The following is a 21,122-nucleotide window of genomic DNA, read 5'->3' on the forward strand; positions in this document are numbered from 1 at the left end:
ATTATGTCCCGTATTCTGTTCAACAGATTGAGACCGCTTGAAGAGTCCTTCGTCGGTGAATACCAAGCAGGTTTTCGTGAGGGCCGATCAACGACGGATCAAATGTTTACCCTAAGACAAATCCTTGATAAATTCCGGGAGTACAACTTGCAGACACATCATCTGTTTATTGATTTCAAGGCGGCGTACGATTCAGTGAAACGGAATGAATTATGGCTTGAACATGGTTTTCCGGCGAAACTGATACGGCTGATTCGTATAACGTTGGACGGATCGAAATCATGTGTAAGAGTTGCGGATGAAATATCGACTTAATTTGTTACCTTAGATGGATTAAAGCAGGGTGATGCACTCTCGAATCTACTGTTCAATATAGCGCTCAAGGGAGCGATTTGTAGAGCTGGTGTGCAAAGAAGCGGTACCATTATCACAAAATCGCATATGCTCTTGGGATTTGCGGACGATATCGATATTATCGGAATTGATCGCCGTGCCGTGGAAGAGGCTTTTGTGCCTTTTAAGAGGGAGACAGCGAGGATTGGACTCACGATCAATACCAGCAAAACGAAGTACATGGTCGCTGGCAATCAACGTGGGTTCATTAGTGGTGGTGGTAGCGAAATGGTGCTGGATAGTGAAAAATTTGAAGTGGTAGAAGAATTTGTGTATCTTGGAACATTAGTGACGTGCGATAATGATGTTACCCGCAAGGTGAAAAGGCGTATTGCAGCTGCAAATAGGGCTTATTACGGACGTCGTAACCAGCTTAAGTCCCGTAGTCTGCAAACGAAAACAAAACTCGCGCTGTATACTCTGATTCTTCCGGTGGCTTTATACGGCCATGAGACATGGACGTTAAAGGAGGCTGATCGGAGAGCTTTCGGAGTGTTTGTGCGTAAGGTGCTGCGGACAATACTTGGCGGTAAACAGGAGAACGGTATCTGGCGGCGTCGCATGAATCACGAGTTGTACCAGGTGTATAATGGGCTGGATATTATTAAGCTTATACAACACGGCAGACTACGGTGGGCTGGTCACGTTGTTCGTATGCCGGAAGAACGTCAAGCGAAGATAATATTTAGTAGAGAACCCGGAATAGGCCGCAGGCTTCGTGGAAGGCCGCGTACACGATGGCTTTTTGCAGTTGAAGAGGACCTGAGGGCGCTCAATGTTCAGGGCGACTGGAAGCGATTGGCCCAGGATCGAGTCCAGTGGAGAAGGATACTCCATTCGGCGTAGGTTCATCGAAGAGTGTGTGGAATTGATAAAATCACGAATTGAAAATTTTTAATGCCCAAACCGTGTTTAGATCGATTTTAGAAAGCAAAATAGTGATTTTGAGCGAAAACAAAAATTTGGGTTGTAGAGGGTTAATGCAATAGAAGGTTATGGTGGTGAATGATTCACTCTAAAAATTTCCTCTAACTTCTTACTCGGCGAATGAAAATTATGTTTCCACAGCTCTTGCATGTTGTCAGAAGGTTTTTTGACATGTCCCGTTTTGCAAGTCCGTTTGTCCCGTTTTTTCACCGAAATGATCTGGTCAGGCTAGATATGAATGAATACATATCCACATTTTTAGTGACGAAAAATGCTAGCATCGTAGCTGTGGATCGAAAGGTCTGGACTAAAGGACAGGTTGAATGAACTAGAAAACTAGATAATTTCCCCATTATTAAACACAAAAACAAATGAAACATTGCAAATGTAATGTGTAATAGCACTTTAAAAAATGGGACTGAATGGGTCAGGATACCATATGGCAACCCTACATGGAGCTTAGTCATTGAACAGGGTAATAATAATCAAGCAATAACAATTATTTCCATTCATCTTTATGATTAATTCAAATTTAATTAATTTTCTTCCTCCCCATATTAATTTTTAGAAATAGATCTTGTATTATAGAAAAAATCGAGCAGCTGCTTTTCCGGATATAAACATTCCAGGTCGAACAAAAGAAATTGTTTCCAAAATACCTACCTCAAGGGACAACTCCGATGACAATTTGTCTGCATGATGAGTACCCTTTCTCCTTTCAATCAAGGGTGACCACATTCTAACCAGTCAGAACCAAACACAACCGACAATACCGACGACTTCCACCAAACACGGAGTGTATAAAGTAATAAACCGTATCTATTTCCTCCCCTACTGGATGTGGCGTCGTGCCTGGGCTGCTTTCCCTGCTTTTCCCGTACCGATCTGTTTGCTATTATGAGGAATTAATTTGACACATAAAAGCGTCGGCAGATTATTTTTATTATTATTATTAAACATCACTCCTCGCTCGTTGTCAAATCTTCGCAACGCAGTCCCAGAATAGGAGGGACAGTATGGAAACTCTGAATACAACGGCATCAAAAGAATCAACAGCGATGTATCACGGAGGAAAAGGGTGATTCTTATTTCCGGTCCTTGCCACTCAGGGTGCATGTTTTGGTCGGCCCACTCAGCCGTGCGTCGCCAGCTTCGAGACTCAGCACTTGGGAAGCAGTTCTGAACACCCTCCGATAGGGATGCCCTTGGCCTAAATTGCTAATCGACAGAAGGGGAACTGTATTAAATTTCAAGGAATGTTTCTCTGGGTTTTCCACTTCATGATGGAATGAAACCAACGCATATTTTTGGGATGATTATGGCACCTTCTTTATTTCACTTTTCAGAGTATATGTCTTAAGGCTACACCGTCCGTAAGCATTGAAGTATTTCTATTTTCGAGGCGCTCGGATTAATTTGCTGGGACTCGTTTGATCAATGTGTTCAGTTTTATTAGTTTGATATACATACAGAAACAATTTGCGATTCACTTGGCGAATGTTCATCAGCTCGATTTGTCCGAAGACTTCATTCAAATTTTGACTTGTTAGGATGTATGTCTTTACATCGAGCATCAAGCATTTCTATCTCAAAGCAGTTATGGGGTTAGACTGTTTCTTTTCTGTGAGAGTTGTGAACTTGCAAAGACTTCGGACTGCATAACTTATGAGCATTCAAAAAATTTATCACATTTCATGTTATCAACAAGCTGGCGTTTGAGGGTGTGAGATAAGCTGTTCATGGATTTGTGTTTGTAGATTTGCTATATACTTTTTAGTCATCATTGATATAATTGGTAAAATTTATCTGGCGTGATAAATTTCGTAAAAAAAATCGGTAATGGTTTCTTTCACATTCAAAATAAACCCACTTAAAAGGTGCTAAAATGACAATCAACGGTGAACTATGTACAAATTTATATGTCTTGAATACATCATTGAACTATTTACTTACGTATTTAAAGGTCCTTATTTGAAACATTTTGCCGTATTTTGATTGCTCTGATAACCACTTCTCATCGTCTATATCTGTACATAACTGGCCAAGGAAATGTGTTCCCTGATGAAAATTAATGCAATTCCGCAATAGGGAAAAAGTACGTTTTTTTGTTAATATGTGTTTCAGCTACCTTGTTACTGTTGTAGAGCTAACTTTCAATAGTTTTTACAAATTAATAAATGTATATTATTCCTGTCCGTCGCCGCAGTTCGCACCTCCACTGGTTGATGAGGATGACGAACCATTTGCTGCTGCCGACACTGAACTACCGTTGGCTTCACCAGACTGCTGCTGCTGTTGTTGCTCCGGGTCCTGAAGCACCGTCGGCAAATAGCCGGTGCCACTGTACGGTGCGGTCAGGAACCGTTTGGCGTGTGCTTGCGCCTGCAGGAACGAGTATCCTCGACTGACGGCTGGAGCTCCGAAGGCTCCCGGAGGCATCAACGGGGAGAAGGCAGATTTGACCGAAAAGGGTGGCGAAGGGGTCGGGATGCTGCAAATGGATTGGTTTCAATCAATTGGTGCTCAGTTTCGGCAATAGGTTGAATGGCTAATATACTTACTTCATTGTGGTATGAAGACCGTCATCTCCGCAGAGCATCGCTTCCATGGCCTGTACAACATCTCCTCTGTAGCGCTGTAGCAACTGTTCGACTTCAGTCCGTCGGCGGTTTGGAAATACTCTGAAAGGAGACGAATGAAAGGAATGCTTAGCAATGAAACCCTGATAGTCTAATTCTCAAAACTATTTCCAAACAATTTAATATGTAAATATTTTTGTAAGTTTGTTCGGAGATTGCTAAGTTTAATTATTGATCCATGACAAGAGCAATGATTAAAGACGTTTATAATTTAGCAATCTCCAAATTCTAACCAATGAATCGATTATAAGGGCGAACCCTTATTGGTAACCCAAGTGTAGTGAAACACTTTTCCTTTTCCTGAACTCACCTCAGCAAGACATCCACCGGTGAGCGCGACGGCGTTGGCGACCCCGCCACGCCCAAACCGTGCTGATACTGCGGCGGTTGATGGTACGGCAGGAATCCCAAACTACTAATGGCACTTCCGGTTCCATTTCCGAGCCCATTGCTCATCGGCGGGGACCCACCCCGGTCCGGGGAGCTTTTCTGTGTTGTACTATCCTTTTTGAGGCTGAGATTTTCCGGCGCCACCGAATCATCCGGTGCCGAATCCACGTCCAGATCGGACTCGGGCGAACTCGGCGGTCCATTGCGGGTGGGAGAGAGCTTCATCGGCAGGGAGAACAAACCCGTTTTCAGCCGGGGACTGCTGGGGGATGACTCGGACCCGGTGTCGTGGTCCGTTTCCGTGGACAGTCGCTGCCGTTTGGATCCTGTGCAAGAGGAGACAATAAAACTACATTTAACAAAAAAGTTTCCACATTCAATAGCGAGACCCGTAGGAATAATGGAAGTAGCAATAAAAACGTCATCGCCAGCTTAAAACACTTTGTTTCGAAAGTTTGTAGTTTTGTTTTCGCTTCCCACCCAGATTTTTGGAATGGTAGTTGAATCGTTGAGAAAAAAACGAGTACCCTTGGACTACGGGCGATGGTTTCACAATTGGTGAAGACATCACTTGGAATTGATGTCATTTGTCTATTTTGTTTCGCGTCAATCCGGTAATGGTCAATGTTGTCCAACCGAATTGAGAAAACATTATCCAAAGAGCAAACACAATAATGGGGCATCGTCTTTGAATAATTGTCGATGAAAACAGTGTCCACAAAAATGTCAGCGGAATCAATGTCAGGTGTGCGATGTAGCCGAACAGCTAGCAAAAAAAATGCTGAAAGAAAAATATACGAACGCGTGTCCACATAAATCAACGTGGGTTGCCAAGCCTCGTTCAATGCACAGAGGTACAAAATGGAGAGGAATTACCTCTTCAGTTTGAGTAGTTCAAAAGTTTTGCCTCGACTGAAAATGTTATTCTTTTCAAGCAGTATCACAGGTGTACAATGTCAATTTCTTTGAGTCTGCATGGTTAAATGATGTCATGTTTTGAATTTGACGACGATCTTTTTGTTGATTGCATTACAAACACTTCTCAAGATTCAAATTCGTTATAAACGGCAGGATGGAAAAACACATTTCAGCCATTAGGAATTTGTTCAGAATTACCTTGAAGCTCATGATGAAATGAGACTATTGGAAATATTGAGAATAGATTAATATGAATATGTAAGCGGCCGAGAGGTGGAAAGAATATTAAAATAAATTAATTTAAAAACAAACTCATTGGATACATTGGCAAAAGTTTCTGCTTTATATTATTCATAAAATTTGCCTACATTTTTTTTTCGTGTTCTCTAAAAATTCTGAAAGGAAAGACATGAAAAAAGGTACATCAGCCTAAGAAAATGAAAAATATAAAATTAAAAAAAAAACAAGAAATATGATCTGAATACGCGCATGTTGTCTCATGATCACTTGAGACCACATTCAACAATCCAGCACCGGTACTTAAAACACACACTTCAAAATGCCGGATGCTGATGTGTGCCTTTCTCGAGACGGAACGCGAAACTGTTGCCACCAGCTCGAGCGCATCCGACCCAATCTGCCAATCCGTAGGTGTAAAACTGAAACTGTCACCAATCGCGTTGCAGCGGAGAAATGCTAATGTTTACTCTGTTCTTAACGAAGGCTCAACTCTGTCTTTCGTACGAGTCAAGTCAAGAGTTTCGTTTAACCGAGATGAATCTTTTGCCATGTGAATTTTTCACCGAACCCAATTAATTCATAAATGCAGATCATGAAAGCACTCGCACTGTCATCCCTGCGGTAATGCTGTATGACTCATTAATAGTAACTAATTGTCCCCATAGAATGAAATAATTTTGCTGAAAAGCAAATAAGTACTCAAAATTGTAATCGTGAGAGCTACAGAAATAATAAAATACTTTGAATTCTATGAAATACGAAATTAATGAATTACTTTTTTTCATTTATAATGCGCACAAGACCTACCTCTGAGGACAAACTGACTAGATCGTGGCATGCGAATGACAAAGGGCTTAGAATTTAATCAGAACAGGGGACGAGAGGCACCATACAGCGTGTCGTTTTGGGAGGAGTACGTTAAGTAATACTAAAAGGAAGTCCTGAGGGGTTTATGGGCTTGGAGCCCAACAAGAATTAACCCATATAGGCCTGAGTGAGAGAAAAAAATCAAATTGCTGCCATTACATTCATTTTATGTCGTATTGACCTGATTCTATCACTGTTCTGTTTGATACCCATATTGCCATAGTTGGTGACATTTCAAAAACGGTCGATTTTAATACTTCCAGAGCTCGCACATGGGCCTTGGAACTGACATCGGGATGTCCAATATCCCTAGAAACATAGCCGGATGGCATAATCCTACTTGACTTGCAAAATGCTGAGGTTTGAAACCTTATTGCTAATATGAATCAAAAATATTGAAATGCCCAGAGTTACCCGTAACGCTTCACGTGGTGTGTTACGGGGTAAGATCTACCACGGTCACATTGCCAGCTACAGGCAAATCCTGACCCAACGAATACCTTCCCAATATCCAACTCCGTGGTACTTATGAGGGTGTCGCTGAGTGGAGAGCCTCTCTTTAAGTATCACATCAGCATTTTTTCCCCTCCCCTAGCTGTGGTACAGATGGGCGTAGTACGGAATAGTAATCCTCACGCTTTTGTAATTTTTGTCAAGGACTACACCTACCTTGATTTCTGATAGCAATCTGGATAGTAATTTTAAAAGAAACATGAGTTTTATTCCACTTTCAATATTTCATTAATAAGGAATGTGAATATTTTCTTATTTTCGTTTATTTATTTCCTCACTTTTCCATATTTAGATGTTCTATATTTATTTAATTTCATAATGTTATATTTTTATACTCTCATATTTTCATATTTTGCTATTTTTTTATCTTCATATTTTTTTAACGTTTATGCTTTATAATTTCATAATGTTGTAATGTATGCTGCCATACACTGCTGATAGGGAACTACTTTTTTAATTATATATTTTCATATTTTTATTTATATATTTTCCAAATATGTATTCATATTATCACGTTCTCATTTTATCATGTATTCATATTTTCCAATGTCATATTTTTATATTTTCATACTATCAAATTCATTATTATTTATATTTTCAAATCTTCATATTATCATTTTTTTATATTTTCATATTCTCATATTTTTATATATACAGAACAGATTTTGATCCCTTCATATTGTCATTTTTTCTTATATCTATTTTTCCACATTTTCATATATATTTTTATTAACAAATTACTAAAAGTGGTTTACTAAAAAAAAACGGGAAGATTGAAAGGGCATCATTTACCTAGGTCGTTATTATCTGACAAAATTTTGATTGGTTCGGTGATCAAAATTTCGAAAAACGGGAGGAGCTGACAAGATACAAAGGAAAGGCAACATTTCCTATATAATAGAAAAAACATATTTATTTTCATAATTTCTATCATATATTTTATTGACACTCGGTGATCTGGTGATACTGATTTCTCGAAGCTGAGGTAATTCGGCCAGGGACACTACACTGTGTTTTTTTTTAAATATCGTAATTCCAATCTAAACAAGTGTTGCTGGTGAAGTTTGTTTCACACTAAGGATCAATTTGCTCTCCTTTAATTTTCATACATTTCAACGTTTTTTCTATAGGGGAACTGTACCGGTTTTGGCCATGTTCCTAATTTGGCCAATTTTGCGAATAACTCCAAACATAAAGCAATTCGCGAGGGTTTCATTAGTTCCATCAAAAGATATATCCCTCACGGTTCAACACTGCTTTCAACTGATCGATTATTTTGGAAAAATATGTATTTTCCAGGGTTGGCCAAATTAGGCACTAAGTTGGCCAAAACCGGTGCACTTCCCCTACTTATTCTTAATATTTTCATACATTTTCTTAAATTACCACTGAGTTCCATATATTTTAAATAATCTCGCATAAACATTTATAAACAATCATCTTGTTATAAACGTTACCAAACCAAAAGACAATTATTGATCTTCACTTTCAGAAACATTGGGTGCTGACGAAGATTCTGAAGCTTATATTATCTAATATTACTACAATTTATTATTTCAGAAATATACTGCAGATTGCAAAACCAATGCAATTGTTTTGCCAAAATCAAAACATCACCTTTCACAATATCAATACCAATAAAAATATAATATTTACACTTTTTCCCCAAGAAAAGCACCCCTCAATAACCCATCCAAACTCCAACTCCAGATACCTATGAAGGACGCGCGAGTTCTCCGAGTTCTCTTCTTAAGTAGGTATCTAATCAACACTTCCCACCCAAATCCCCACTGATCGTAAGGACCTGGCCAGGTGTTGAACAAAGGGATTGTTGAATGAAGAACATGCCAAGCCCCAGGCTGTTTATCTGGTGCATCTAACGTCCCTATCGATAGCCAACCTAGAATAGTGTGCGGTCAGATATGCTATGCTAACTGCCCATTTTGGGGCCAGTTCCCAAAAGGTCACTTCAAACAAACCTGCTGTTGGCCATTTCTGGAACAGGTGTCATCATAATTTTTGGTTCTGATATAATCCCTATATACAAATCTACCGGAATGTATAATTTTTTCCTCCTAAATTCCCGACGTGGCCCACCGTGCATTGCTGGGATGACAATCCGGTTGCCACATCACCATCGTCATAACCTTCAAATCAACATGATGTACATCACCGCCAAGGGCCCCGTCGGCTCTCTCATCGTCCATAATAACGATCGAGCACCTGCAAATCTATGAGCATGAGCACAAGCATTATGACCGTAAAATTCGTAGAGAACCGGTTGTACACTTCTCGGGAGCTCAAATATTTTAAGTCAATAACGACGCCTGCCACGCCCTTACGGTCATATAGGAAGGGGAGGATTGTTAGTCCGACTCTCGTTGCTAATAGAGATTGAGTATACCTCTGCATCTCCACAATTGTCTTGGGCGAATCAACCAACGTATATGGTTCAGCACACCATTTTCTCCATTACTCTGAGCGCAATGACCGATCGTGATTATATTCAACTAATGATCAACCGATAATTACTATATGAAAAAGTGGCTAATATTTTTCTGTTTTCGTGTGCACACACACATACACACGGACAGACAGATATTTGTTCAGCTCAACGAGCTGAGTCGATTGGTATATAACACCTTGGGTCTCCAAGACTTATATAAAAAAAAATTTTGGAGTGAAATGATAACCTTTCGGTAAAACTTTGTTGTACGAGAAAGGCAAAAATGTAAAAGAAGAAAAAAGAATAAATAAAAAAGAAAGAATAATGAGACAAAAAGACAGAAGAAGGACGAAAAAGAAAGAAAAAAGAATGAAGGAAAGGAAGTATGAAGAAGAAAGGTGGAAGAAGAAAGAAAGAAGAAGAAAGAAAGTTAGCAATAAAAAGGAAGAAGGAAGAATGAAGAAAAAAGTACGATAAAAGAAAAGGGAAGAGGAAAAGGAAAGAAGGAAGAATAAAGAAGGAGGAAAGAAGAAGAACGAAGTACGAAGGGAAAAAAAGAAAGAAGTAGGAAAGAAGAAAAATTAAGAAAAATTAAGGAAAATTAAGAAGAAACAATAGTAGAGAAAGAAGGAAGAATTTAAAAAGGAAAAGGAGCTAGGAAGAAAGAAGAAGTAGATAAAAGAAGGAAAAATGAAGAAGGAAAAAGGAATATTAAAGAAGAAAGGTGGAAGAATGAAGAAGAATGTAGGAAGAAGGAAAGAGAAAAAAAAATAGAGAAAAAGGAAGAAGGAAAAAATAGGTAGGGTAAGGAAGGGTGGAAGTAGAAGAGAAAAGGAAGAAAGAAGATAAAAGAAGAAGGAAAACGATAAAAGAAGAAGAAGAAAAAAGGAAGTCCTATGGACCTGATTTGTTCCACCGACCTTTCGTTCCTAATCCGTCTATATAACCGTGGACTGCACAACGTCCGGAACAACAGATGCCTTCTTCACCTGCCATAGACGGCTGCAGTAGCTAGACTATCAGCTAGGGATTTTAGGCCAGTTTTCTTCCGGAAGTGAGCGGTTCCGGGACATAAAAATAAACTCTTATACCATCTTCGAGCCGATCGCGCACACCGATAGGTATGGATGGTCTGGCAAGCAATTGGGTTTTGTACGTCCCACGGTGGATGCTATAAACTCTGTTGTTAAAAACTGCGAATGTAGCGATCCAACGCAAGCGGAGGGGGACTCAATAGCACAACCTTGAATGCCATCGCGCTCTCGTTACTCTGGTTGGATCTACCAGTGGGCCCCTGTAAAACATCCTTCGCGATATCCGCCTTACGGTGTTGTTAAAGATGCAAAAATAACTATACGCTCCTCCTGAAGATGCAATAGAACAAACAGGATCAACAATTAAAGTAAAACTGCAGGCTCTCATGGAGCACACAAAAGTTATCGAAAAAGTTGTAGTAGATTATCTAGACTCAAATGCTTTTGAATTTGTAGATTTGATTTTCTTAAATTGCTGGGACTTGGACGGATCTACTGGATACTCCCAATATAATCAACCACTACCGGAAGGATGTGAGGATGATTCAGACGTGTTCTCATCCACATTAAGTCCAGTTTAGATAAATTTAATAAGGTATAACTTCAAATATAGAAGCATTAAATTATGGAATTTCTCCGTTGCATGATTGGTTAAGATTTTTCGAATTTTTATTACATATTTCATATAGGATGAGCTTCAAATGATGGAGTGTTCCCGACCAGTTAGTCATAACAAAATTTTATCACAATTATATCAATATGTGTTACAAATAACAGAACTTGCAATAATTTTGTTATAAATTCTCTGCCAAAGATGGAGGAAAGAAAGTTTCATGGTAGTCATAACATGATTATAACATAATGTGTTATGTTTATTTCTACCGAAAAAAAAAATGCCTACATTTTTGGTAGATAGGAATCGGAAAAAAAACGAAGGTACCACCTACAGTATAACTCGAACCTACATTCAAAGTTGAGCCAGCTGGACAAAGTTAATTGCCCACATTATGGATAATCAGAATCTTTTCAAGAACACAATTTGTTATAGTACAAGCTATTTTCACAACTTTTCATGTAACACAACGAGTTATATTTTTGTTCAATAAATAACATATTTAGTAATGTTTTTGATAAAACTAGAAGAGATTTTGTTACAATTTTTGTTATTTTAACTACTAATGGTACATGTTTTATAACAACCGCTGTTATGAAAAACTATTGTAACAGAATAACAAGGTCTGATATAAATCTGTTACTATCTACTGGTCGGGTTACTAAATTATTCAAAGTACGTAGATTAGTAAGATTTTACGAAAACTTTGGTATTAGAGTGGACCAGTAGTGGTATTAGTGCTGCTGGAAATGTGTGTTTAAATGCTTTCTCTAATCCTATGCTTTTGAGCAATTCATTGAATATTGATGAGGAATTAATTGTGAGATTCCATAATATTTTTATAACTAAAACTGTCCAGGAATCAGTTAATCCCTACAAGTTTGATGTTTATTGCAAAAGTACATACTAACTGTATCCTAATTTGTACGGATGGTAAAGAATTCCTGCTACAGTTCATAAAGTTCTGGCTTATGCTAGTGAAATAATTATTCACTACCTGCACCCTTAGGTGCACTGGCTAAAAAAGCAGCAGAGGGTCAGCATAAAAAGTTTAAGAAATTTAGAACTCATAATGCAAGAAACCGACCAAGAGAGATCCATTTTTAAGTTCCTAGCCACTAGCCACTAGCCTTTAGATGACGTCATAGATGACGTTGATGAAATTATGAAATTGAAGAAATTTTTTTTGAAGACATGGGCCTTGGTAGAGAGTACACGTAAAAAAATTAATGTTATTTATTATTGAGATTTCTAATACTTTTTTGCCAAAGCAGGCATGATATGTATAAGAAAAAAACTTATACATCGCATAAGTCACATACATTCCAAAACTTATACTTTCCATTAACTTATGAATGTTATTTGCTTTTTGATATGGTATCATTCATTAGGTGGCATGATGAAGAGTATAAGTATTTTCGAATGGTTTTTGCCATAACATATAAGGTTATTTTTTACGTGTAAGAATGATTCAGGGTTTCGATTTTTCATTTCAATGAGACCAAAGCAAACGTTTTTCGGGCCAATCTTTTTTACGTTGTATATGTTGAGGATCTTCTTTCACCCATCAATCTTTTCTCTAGAATTATTTATTTTTTGAAGTTAAACGAAAATCTTGCCTATTAGATGAAAATATTTTTTTCGTTTCATCACTTTTACCCCCACTCACTTTTCGAGAGAATTATCGTAGAACAATTACAAAATTTTATGGCCGCTCCGGGATACGAACCCATAATAGTAACAGGGATGCGTTTACTCTAGCCACACCACCACGCTACCTGTATGACAGTGTTAAGTTATTTGCTCGAGATAAACTACGATTGGCGGCAACCAAAGTGAGCGAAAAATGGTTATCACTCTCCAGGCTGTTTTTCTTTCCCGAAAGGCGATTTCTCCCCGAAAAATTTCGTCAGGGAGCATCCTGTGCCCCTAAGATTGAGTGATCCCGTAACACGGTAGATCACTTTGACGTAGTGTGTTGCGGTATAAGATCTACCAAACAGAGTCCTAGCTTAATCCATTTTTCTAACTAGGGCAATAAGTTGTGGTAATTAAGGATTCATCGTATTTAGTCCCCGCTACCAAAAGCAGCCTCAGAAATAAAACATAATTAATGTTACCTTGCAGACAGTTGAAAGACTCGAATTCCTCTTGTTTGAGGCTAGACTGTATGCAGCGGAAACAACTTTTCAAGCAATTAGTTAAAAAAACCTCGGTACCCGGTCCTAGGCTGAACTGACTGCTGGAAAAATCGAGTTAGGGGTTTGAATACGTACTAACTCTTCATGAATTGGTGAAAAATGGTAGTGAGAGGAACACACGGAAGTTCTTATTACTGAACAAATTCTCTTGCTTGAAATGGTCTTGTAGACAGAGCTAAATCCCGGGTTTTAAGAGTTTCACTGGTGATATTCTAGAAGCAAGACAAGGATGTGGCTAGGGCTCCGATGCATGGCCAAAAACAGTATTACTGTTCTGTTTTCTCAAGAAAGGATTGATTTCCTATTGATAAGGGGCGCGCCTTCAATGGGATTGATCTATAAAGGGTCGAAACAGCGGGACCTTATCATGGTGGTCTTGAGAAAACAAAACAACAACTGTATCGAAACCGATACTGCATTGCTTCTTAATAGCACTGTAGTAATTCGACATGCACTTAAACACTAAGGATACGGGTAACGCTACAATAGATCTAATAATTGGTCGCAGTGGCACACCCGAACAGGAAAAAAAAGATTGAGTGAACCCTGAATTGATGACGTGCATAACTTGTTGAAAATAATGAAAATATATCAAAAGTTTAAAAAATGTATATGTTGTTATTTAAATTAGGAAATCTGGAATTCGAAACAAAGGAACATTGAAAATTTATATTGTTCCAAGCAGTGAGTGTTATTTTTGAATGCCTCTTCCTTGTGGTCTTCCATAAACCACGATATGATTTACTTATGTGGGGAAGCGTTTTGTTACTTTTTTCCATACAAAAAAGACAAAAAATATTTATTTATATATTTTTTTATACAAAAGTCTACAATGAGGATAGGGGAGGGGCCATGCTGGCCTTAAATTGCTTACTTAGTAAGTGGACAATCCCTTTCTACTTCTTATAACGTTGATGGATGCTCCTTAAAAGAAAGGGAGGGGTACTAGAAATGATATTTTTAGCTATTTTGATCAAATCCAGCTAAAACTATGTTGAAATTGCTTTAAAAGCCACATTTTATTTTAGACCGCTCGCTTGTATGGGGATCCCCCAAAGTGAAAGGCGGTTATGGTCAACAAACGTGAAACGGTACAAGAAGCGGTGATTCCCTTGACTGCGGGATCAGTTCTATGCGGTACTTGGGAGCGATGACTTCGGTACCCACTTCGATTACGCCTGCAAGAAATCTTCTACGGATATTTCGGCATTACCGATGATGATGTTCAATAGATCGATGGTGTGCTCCAGCAGACATAGGTTACACTCCTCAGATACTGACATAAAGCTGGAAAGTACGGCATTTACAGTAGCTAGCGTTAGGCGAATATTTGGCCAGCGGTAGCCCATGAATCCTACCTGGTAGTACCCCACGAACTCTCTTGGAATTTTAACTTCTCAGTTCTTATGTCTCACTTCTCATTTCTCACTTTGCACTACTGATTTCTAAGCTGTTGCTTCCCAACTTCCATAAGTATACGCAACTACGCTTAACTGAAATGTTTTCGACGAAAGTGCACAATTTCGAAAAATTCCACCATAAATAGCTTTTATCATACTGACTCCAAGAAGTTTACTTCTGGAGTACCATTGGGAACATATTCCAAGCAGGTAATTAATTGCTGAATGTATTTAAATAGCTTAAACGAGTCTAACATTCAATGTGCTTATAATTTTTATGATTAAGCATTCGAAACCGCTCTTAATTAGCATCAATTATAATTCAATCTACTAACAGTGGCTAAAATGTGGCTGACCACTCTCGAATCACTGCAAATGACCCCTTCTACATTCATTGGAGCGTTCATCACAAACAAATCTCTCTCGATTGCCTCTCAAATCAACCGTGTGCAATCGCGAGTGGAAAAAAATTAATTAAAATATAAACTTTCTCAATTGCAGCGCACAAGGCGGGAGGTGCGGTTGGGAATGTTTTAGAAATTGTGTACACATGGAAAACATACAATATGAATACAGTTTATTACGGGATGCTGCAATTGTGGTCTAGAATAGGACGGAGATGAAAAAAAAATGAATTCGAGAGGATTCCCTGGCATAGGGCGAAAAAAAAGCGAACCAAAGGAGCGTAAACAACGGGAAGCCACTTCAATTGATGATGGCTATAATACGGATCAGATGTACCAGTTCGCTTCACCTCAATGGATAGATTAAATAAATCAAAAATTAAAATTATGATTGGTCTCTTGGGCGAGATACAGAAATATTTCTCCTTCTCTCTTCCCCACTCGTGTTTGTTTATCCTGGTGAATTTGATTACATTACAGTCTTCTGTTCGAAATTTTCATTGGGGTAAACAGGAACCAGAATGAAATTTGTGCAGTTCTCAGAATACATAAAACAACTGTCATGTGATTAACTTTGAAAATCTGCATTAAATTACTTTGTTGAATAGATATCAGATAATGTTGCAAGGTGAATCTGTGACAATAAAATTCATTTTTATGAAGAACACAATATTTTAGAGCCGATGCCGCCTTGACCATCCTGTGACCTCTCCTAGTTACAACTGTACTTCCTTCCCTTCATCCGATTCACGTTTTTCGCTAAGATTTACCAACGGTCATGTCTATTTGCGCGGGCAGCGCTGTTTTTAATTTCCTCCAGTCGAAGGCCATCGTCGGCTATTCAACAAACGACATTATGAATGTGCTTTTGACCGTATCCGAGGATTATTTCTTTTCAACCTGCTTTATGTGCACCCTCAATCTGAGCCCTCAAGAGTCGCCGTTGGACAAATTAACGTTGACCACATTTTTCTGGCCAATTGAAATGAGAGTTTAAAAAAACATTCAACTCCTTCTCCCCATCTTTCTGGCTCTACTTCAGAGTGAATAAAAGTCATAATACTCGCTTCGGAAACGCTTATTACATGTTCCGTTTCCGTTTCCATCGTTTCATATTTTGTTTTTGTTTTTCTCCACCGTTGCAATAAAACAAGCTTGCAATTTTTCCGGATCCTTAAGCTTCTTTTTGAAATAAAAAATAATAAATCTTTTGATCGCCCGTTCAAGCTGGCTGACCGCTCGTTGGCACTGATGGACGTACTAAATACTATCGCTTTGTCGAGTTGGAAAAAGTTTTCCGATGCAAATGGGAACTGTAATGGATGACCGCCCGAGAATGACGAACGAGTGACTGGGTTCGAAACATAATTCGAGGTGTGCTCTCCTACATGTGCACGGTTACCAGGTGATGATGGTGGAAACGGAAAATTTGAACTTCACGAGTTGTTTGTCTTTTAATGACTACAAATTTTCGTATCAGCTAGTCTGCATGACATCTTCAGTGTGTTGCATGAATATCTCGATGGAAATAGAAAAATCGTACATCACGATTGATTCGTCATCTCATGACGGCATCTTGGATTCATTGATGATATTATAATTATCTCGGATTATTAATCCAATATATTCGAGCTCCGCAATGCAATAACATTCTTTTAAATGTAGAAAGTTGGCTTTCTCAGTTTGAAGTATCAGGACGATGGTTTATTTACTTGTGTGACGTTTCGGTCGATGGATTGTGGCCTTTTTCAAGGGTCGTATATAATAAAACAAGCTTGCAATTCCTATATAGACTATAGACTATAAACTATACGACCCTTGAAAAAGATTACAACCCATCGGCCGAAACGTCGGGCAAGTAAATAAACCATGTCCTGATACTTCAGACTGAGAGGGCCAACTTCCGAATAGTACATCTTATCCAGTCCAGGAACACCCTTCCAATTATTTTAATTGTCAAAAAAAATCCTAAAACCTGATTTACATCTAGCTATTCCAAACATCGAGATGGGCCTGAGCACCTCATCAGTTTCCTACATGTCTAATGTTGTAGCACTGGACGAGCCAAGTGGCAATTGCAGAGAATCTAGAATCCATTCTCACTCATTGGCATCTCCCAATGGGACATTCAGTACTTCCACAGATTTCTAAGCACCATCCAACAAGGTTTCTTTTCTTGTCTTGTCTTAGCACATGCACAGCCAGTATTGAAAAGCAGCATATCATAAATATGACACAAGTATTAAAACAGCCAGGCTCACCGTGCAGGCTTGAATTTGGGAGAAAATCCAGAACTCCCCGGCAATCAGATTATTTAGTAATAAATAACATGATCAACGAAGAGTTTTGAATCTACGAAAGGAAGAAACGGGGACAGCCATCATCCAACAAGGTTTCTAATCAAAATTGCCATTTTTGCATCCGTAATATCATGAGGCTAACCAAACGAGTCGTTTAGACAAATGTCGTTTGCCAAACGGGTTGTTTGGCCGAATGCTATTTGACCGAGCGGATCGTTTGATCAAATGCTGTTTGATCGAACGAATATTGAGTAGTTAAAATGAGAAATAAATGAATGAGACATTCCTTAGAAAAAAGATACGTAAGAAAAACGTACAGTAAAAAGACGGAAGTAACAAATAAGAAGTGTGACTCGAAGTGAGAATTGAGAAGTAAGAGGTGGGATGTCAGATGTGAGATGTGATGCATAAGAAATAGGAAGTAAGAAGTGAAGAATATGAAATAAGGAATGAAGAGTGAGAAGCAAGAAGTGTAAAAGTGTAATAGTGAAATGTATCTAAAATACCATGAATTTGAACACATTTTATCCTTGTCAGAAGCAACTTAGCCCACGTATGGTTGATTTCGAAACTTCTCAGACAATTCAAAATTTTAGCGTACATATACGAAATCAACCGGAGGAAAATATTATCAGTGAACCATGAGCCCGATATACCCATGCGACTGATTATTTCAGTCGCTTGCCATTCCTTCAATTGCATTCCCACATTTTCCGCTTTCAGCTCACCCATTCTTGTGCCTTGACGGTAAGAAATAAAATATTTAAGCATCCATCCGTAAAAAATAATTACACCGGTAGCACTGCCGCACGGCGAACACTTCTCGTGACAAATCAAGTGGGAAAAAGTACATGGAAATGTTTGTACAAAGCACTTGGGATTTCGATTGTTATTCCATTGCGCCTGGAGCTGCATGGAAATAATAATAATATATCGGTGCTGGTGCAACACTCTTTCCGCGTTAACATTCGCTCCAGTGAATGAAATGACATGGTGCTACGTATAATGATCGGTACCAACAATTTTTACCTGAAAATATGAATTTAAACGGGTCTGCAATAAGGCAATTTAAAATAAATAATATAATATGTCGATTGGCAAACAATTCATATGCAAACAATGTTGTGCTTCATATCTTACTTTGTCTTAATCGGCCAGGTGCATGGGTTCGGTCTTCAACGATGACAGGTAATAATCAATATCTCAAATAATGAGTCCGGTTGAACACTAATTTGCGTAAATTAATTCAATACCAATTTTCCAAAACTACTCAATTTGACGTTTCTGATAGCACTCCCATGCAAACCAACACCATGAATACGTAGGTGAATGCTTCTTCCACCTGTTGATGATGCTGACTTGCGTAGGAGTGCCATTAGATTCGTCGAACCACGTCTGAAACTTTGTTTGCACACCAACATAAACTTTTCACAACATCATGGTTTCAATACCAAAACAATGATATAAAACATACAATATGAATCCAATCAAAATTCAATCCAAATCTAATCCAAACCCAATTAACATCTAATCCAAATCCAAATCCAATCTAAATATAATCCAAATCCAATCCAAATCCAATCCAAATCCAATCCAAATCCAATCCAAATCCAATCCAAATCCAATCCAATCCAAATCCAATCCAAATCCAATCCAAATCCAATCCAACTCCAATCCAAACCCAATCCAAACCAAACCAACCAAACCAATCCAAACCAATCCAACCAATCCAAACCAATCCAAACCAACCAATCCAACCAATCCAAACCAACCAAACCAATCCAAACCAATCCAAACCAATCCAAACCAATCCAAACCAATCCAAACCAATCCAAACCAATCCAAACCAATCCAAACCAATCCAAACCAATCCAACCAATCCAACCAATCCAAACCAATCCAAACCAATCCAAACCAATCCAAACCAATCCAAACCAATCCAAACCAATCCAAACCAATCCAAACCAACCAAACCAATCCAAACCAACCAAACCAATCCAAACCAATCCAAACCAATCCAAACCAATCCAAACCAATCCAAACCAATCCAAACCAACCAAACCAATCCAACCAACCAAACCAATCCAAACCAATCCAAACCAATCCAAACCAATCCAAACCAACCAAACCAATCCAAACCAATCCAAACCAATCCAAACCAATCCAAACCAATCCAAACCAATCCAAATCCAACCAAACCAATCCAAACCAATCCAAACCAATCCAACCAATCCAAACCAATCCAAACCAATCCAAACCAACCAAACCAATCCAAACCAATCCAAACCAATCCAAACCAATCCAAACCAATCCAAACCAATCCAAACCAATCCAAACCAATCCAAACCAACCAACCAATCCAAACCAATCCAAACCAATCCAAACCAATCCAAACCAACCAAACCAATCCAAACCAACCAAACCAATCCAAACCAATCCAAACCAATCCAAACCAATCCAAACCAATCCAAACCAATCCAAACCAATCCAAACCAATCCAAACCAATCCAAACCAATCCAAACCAACCAAACCAATCCAAACCAACCAAACCAATCCAAACCAATCCAAACCAATCCAAACCAACCAATCCAAACCAATCCAAACCAATCCAAACCAATCCAAACCAATCCAAACCAATCCAAACCAACCAAACCAATCCAAACCAATCCAAACCAATCCAAACCAATCCAAACCAATCCAAACCAATCCAAACCAATCCAAACCAATCCAAACCAACCAAACCAATCCAAACCAACCAAACCAATCCAAACCAACCAAACCAATCCAAACCAATCCAAACCAACCAAACCAATCCAAACCAATCCAAACCAATCCAAACCAACCAAACCAATCCAAACCAACCAAACCAATCCAAACCAATCCAAACCAATCCAAACCAATCCAAACCAATCCAAACCAATCCAAACCAATCCAAACCAATCCAAACCAATCCAAACCAACCAAACCAATCCAACCAATCCAAACCAATCCAAACCAATCCAAACCAATCCAAACCAATCCAACCAAACCAACCAATCCAAACCAATCCAAACCAATCCAAACCAACCAAACCAATCCAAACCAATCCAAACCAATCCAAACCAATCCAAACCAATCCAAACCAACCAAACCAATCCAAACCAACCAAACCAATCCAAACCAACCAAACCAATCCAAACCAATCCAAACCAATCCAAACCAATCCAAACCAACCAAACCAATCCAAACCAATCCAAACCAACCAAACCAACCAAACCAACCAAACCAACCAACCAATCCAAACCAATCCAAACCAATCCAAACCAACCAAACCAATCCAAACCAATCCAAACCAATCCAAACCAATCCAAACCAACCAACCAAACCAATCCAAACCAATCCAAACCAACCAAACCAATCCAACCAACCAACCAATCCAAACCAATCCAAACCAATCCAAACCAATCCAAACCAATCCAAACCAATCCAAACCAATCCAACCAACCAAACCAACCAACCAATCCAAACCAATCCAAACCAATCCAAACCAATCCAAACCAACCAAACCAATCCAACCAATCCAAACCAATCCAAACCAATCCAAACCAACCAAACCAATCCAAACCAACCAATCCAAACCAAACCAATCCAAACCAATCCAAACCAACCAAACCAATCCAAACCAACCAAACCAATCCAAACCAATCCAAACCAACCAAACCAATCCAAACCAATCCAATCCAAACCAACCAAACCAATCCAACCAAACCAATCCAAACCAAACCAACCAAACCAATCCAAACCAATCCAAACCAATCCAAACCAATCCAAACCAATCCAAACCAACCAAACCAACC

The 21,122-nt window shown here is 38.8% G+C and overlaps 1 protein-coding gene across 1 annotated transcript in view; it reads right to left on the bottom strand.

The window, feature by feature from the left end:
* Window positions 1-2,630: 2,630 nt before the first annotated feature.
* The window catches only part of LOC134208919 (doublesex- and mab-3-related transcription factor A2), a 131,864-nt gene continuing 113,372 nt past the window's right edge, over window positions 2,631-21,122 (bottom strand). Inside the window, exons 5-7 of the mRNA XM_062684884.1 lie at window positions 4,270-4,675; window positions 3,882-4,001; window positions 2,631-3,811 (exon numbers count right to left, since the gene is read on the bottom strand). Of these exons, the coding sequence (XP_062540868.1) occupies window positions 3,505-3,811; window positions 3,882-4,001; window positions 4,270-4,675 (833 nt within the window). The 3' untranslated portion in view covers window positions 2,631-3,504. The remainder of the gene's footprint in view (window positions 3,812-3,881; window positions 4,002-4,269; window positions 4,676-21,122) is intronic.

This window comes from Armigeres subalbatus, chromosome 1, assembly GCF_024139115.2.
Source record: "Armigeres subalbatus isolate Guangzhou_Male chromosome 1, GZ_Asu_2, whole genome shotgun sequence".
NCBI classification, from domain to species: Eukaryota; Metazoa; Arthropoda; class Insecta; order Diptera; family Culicidae; genus Armigeres; species Armigeres subalbatus.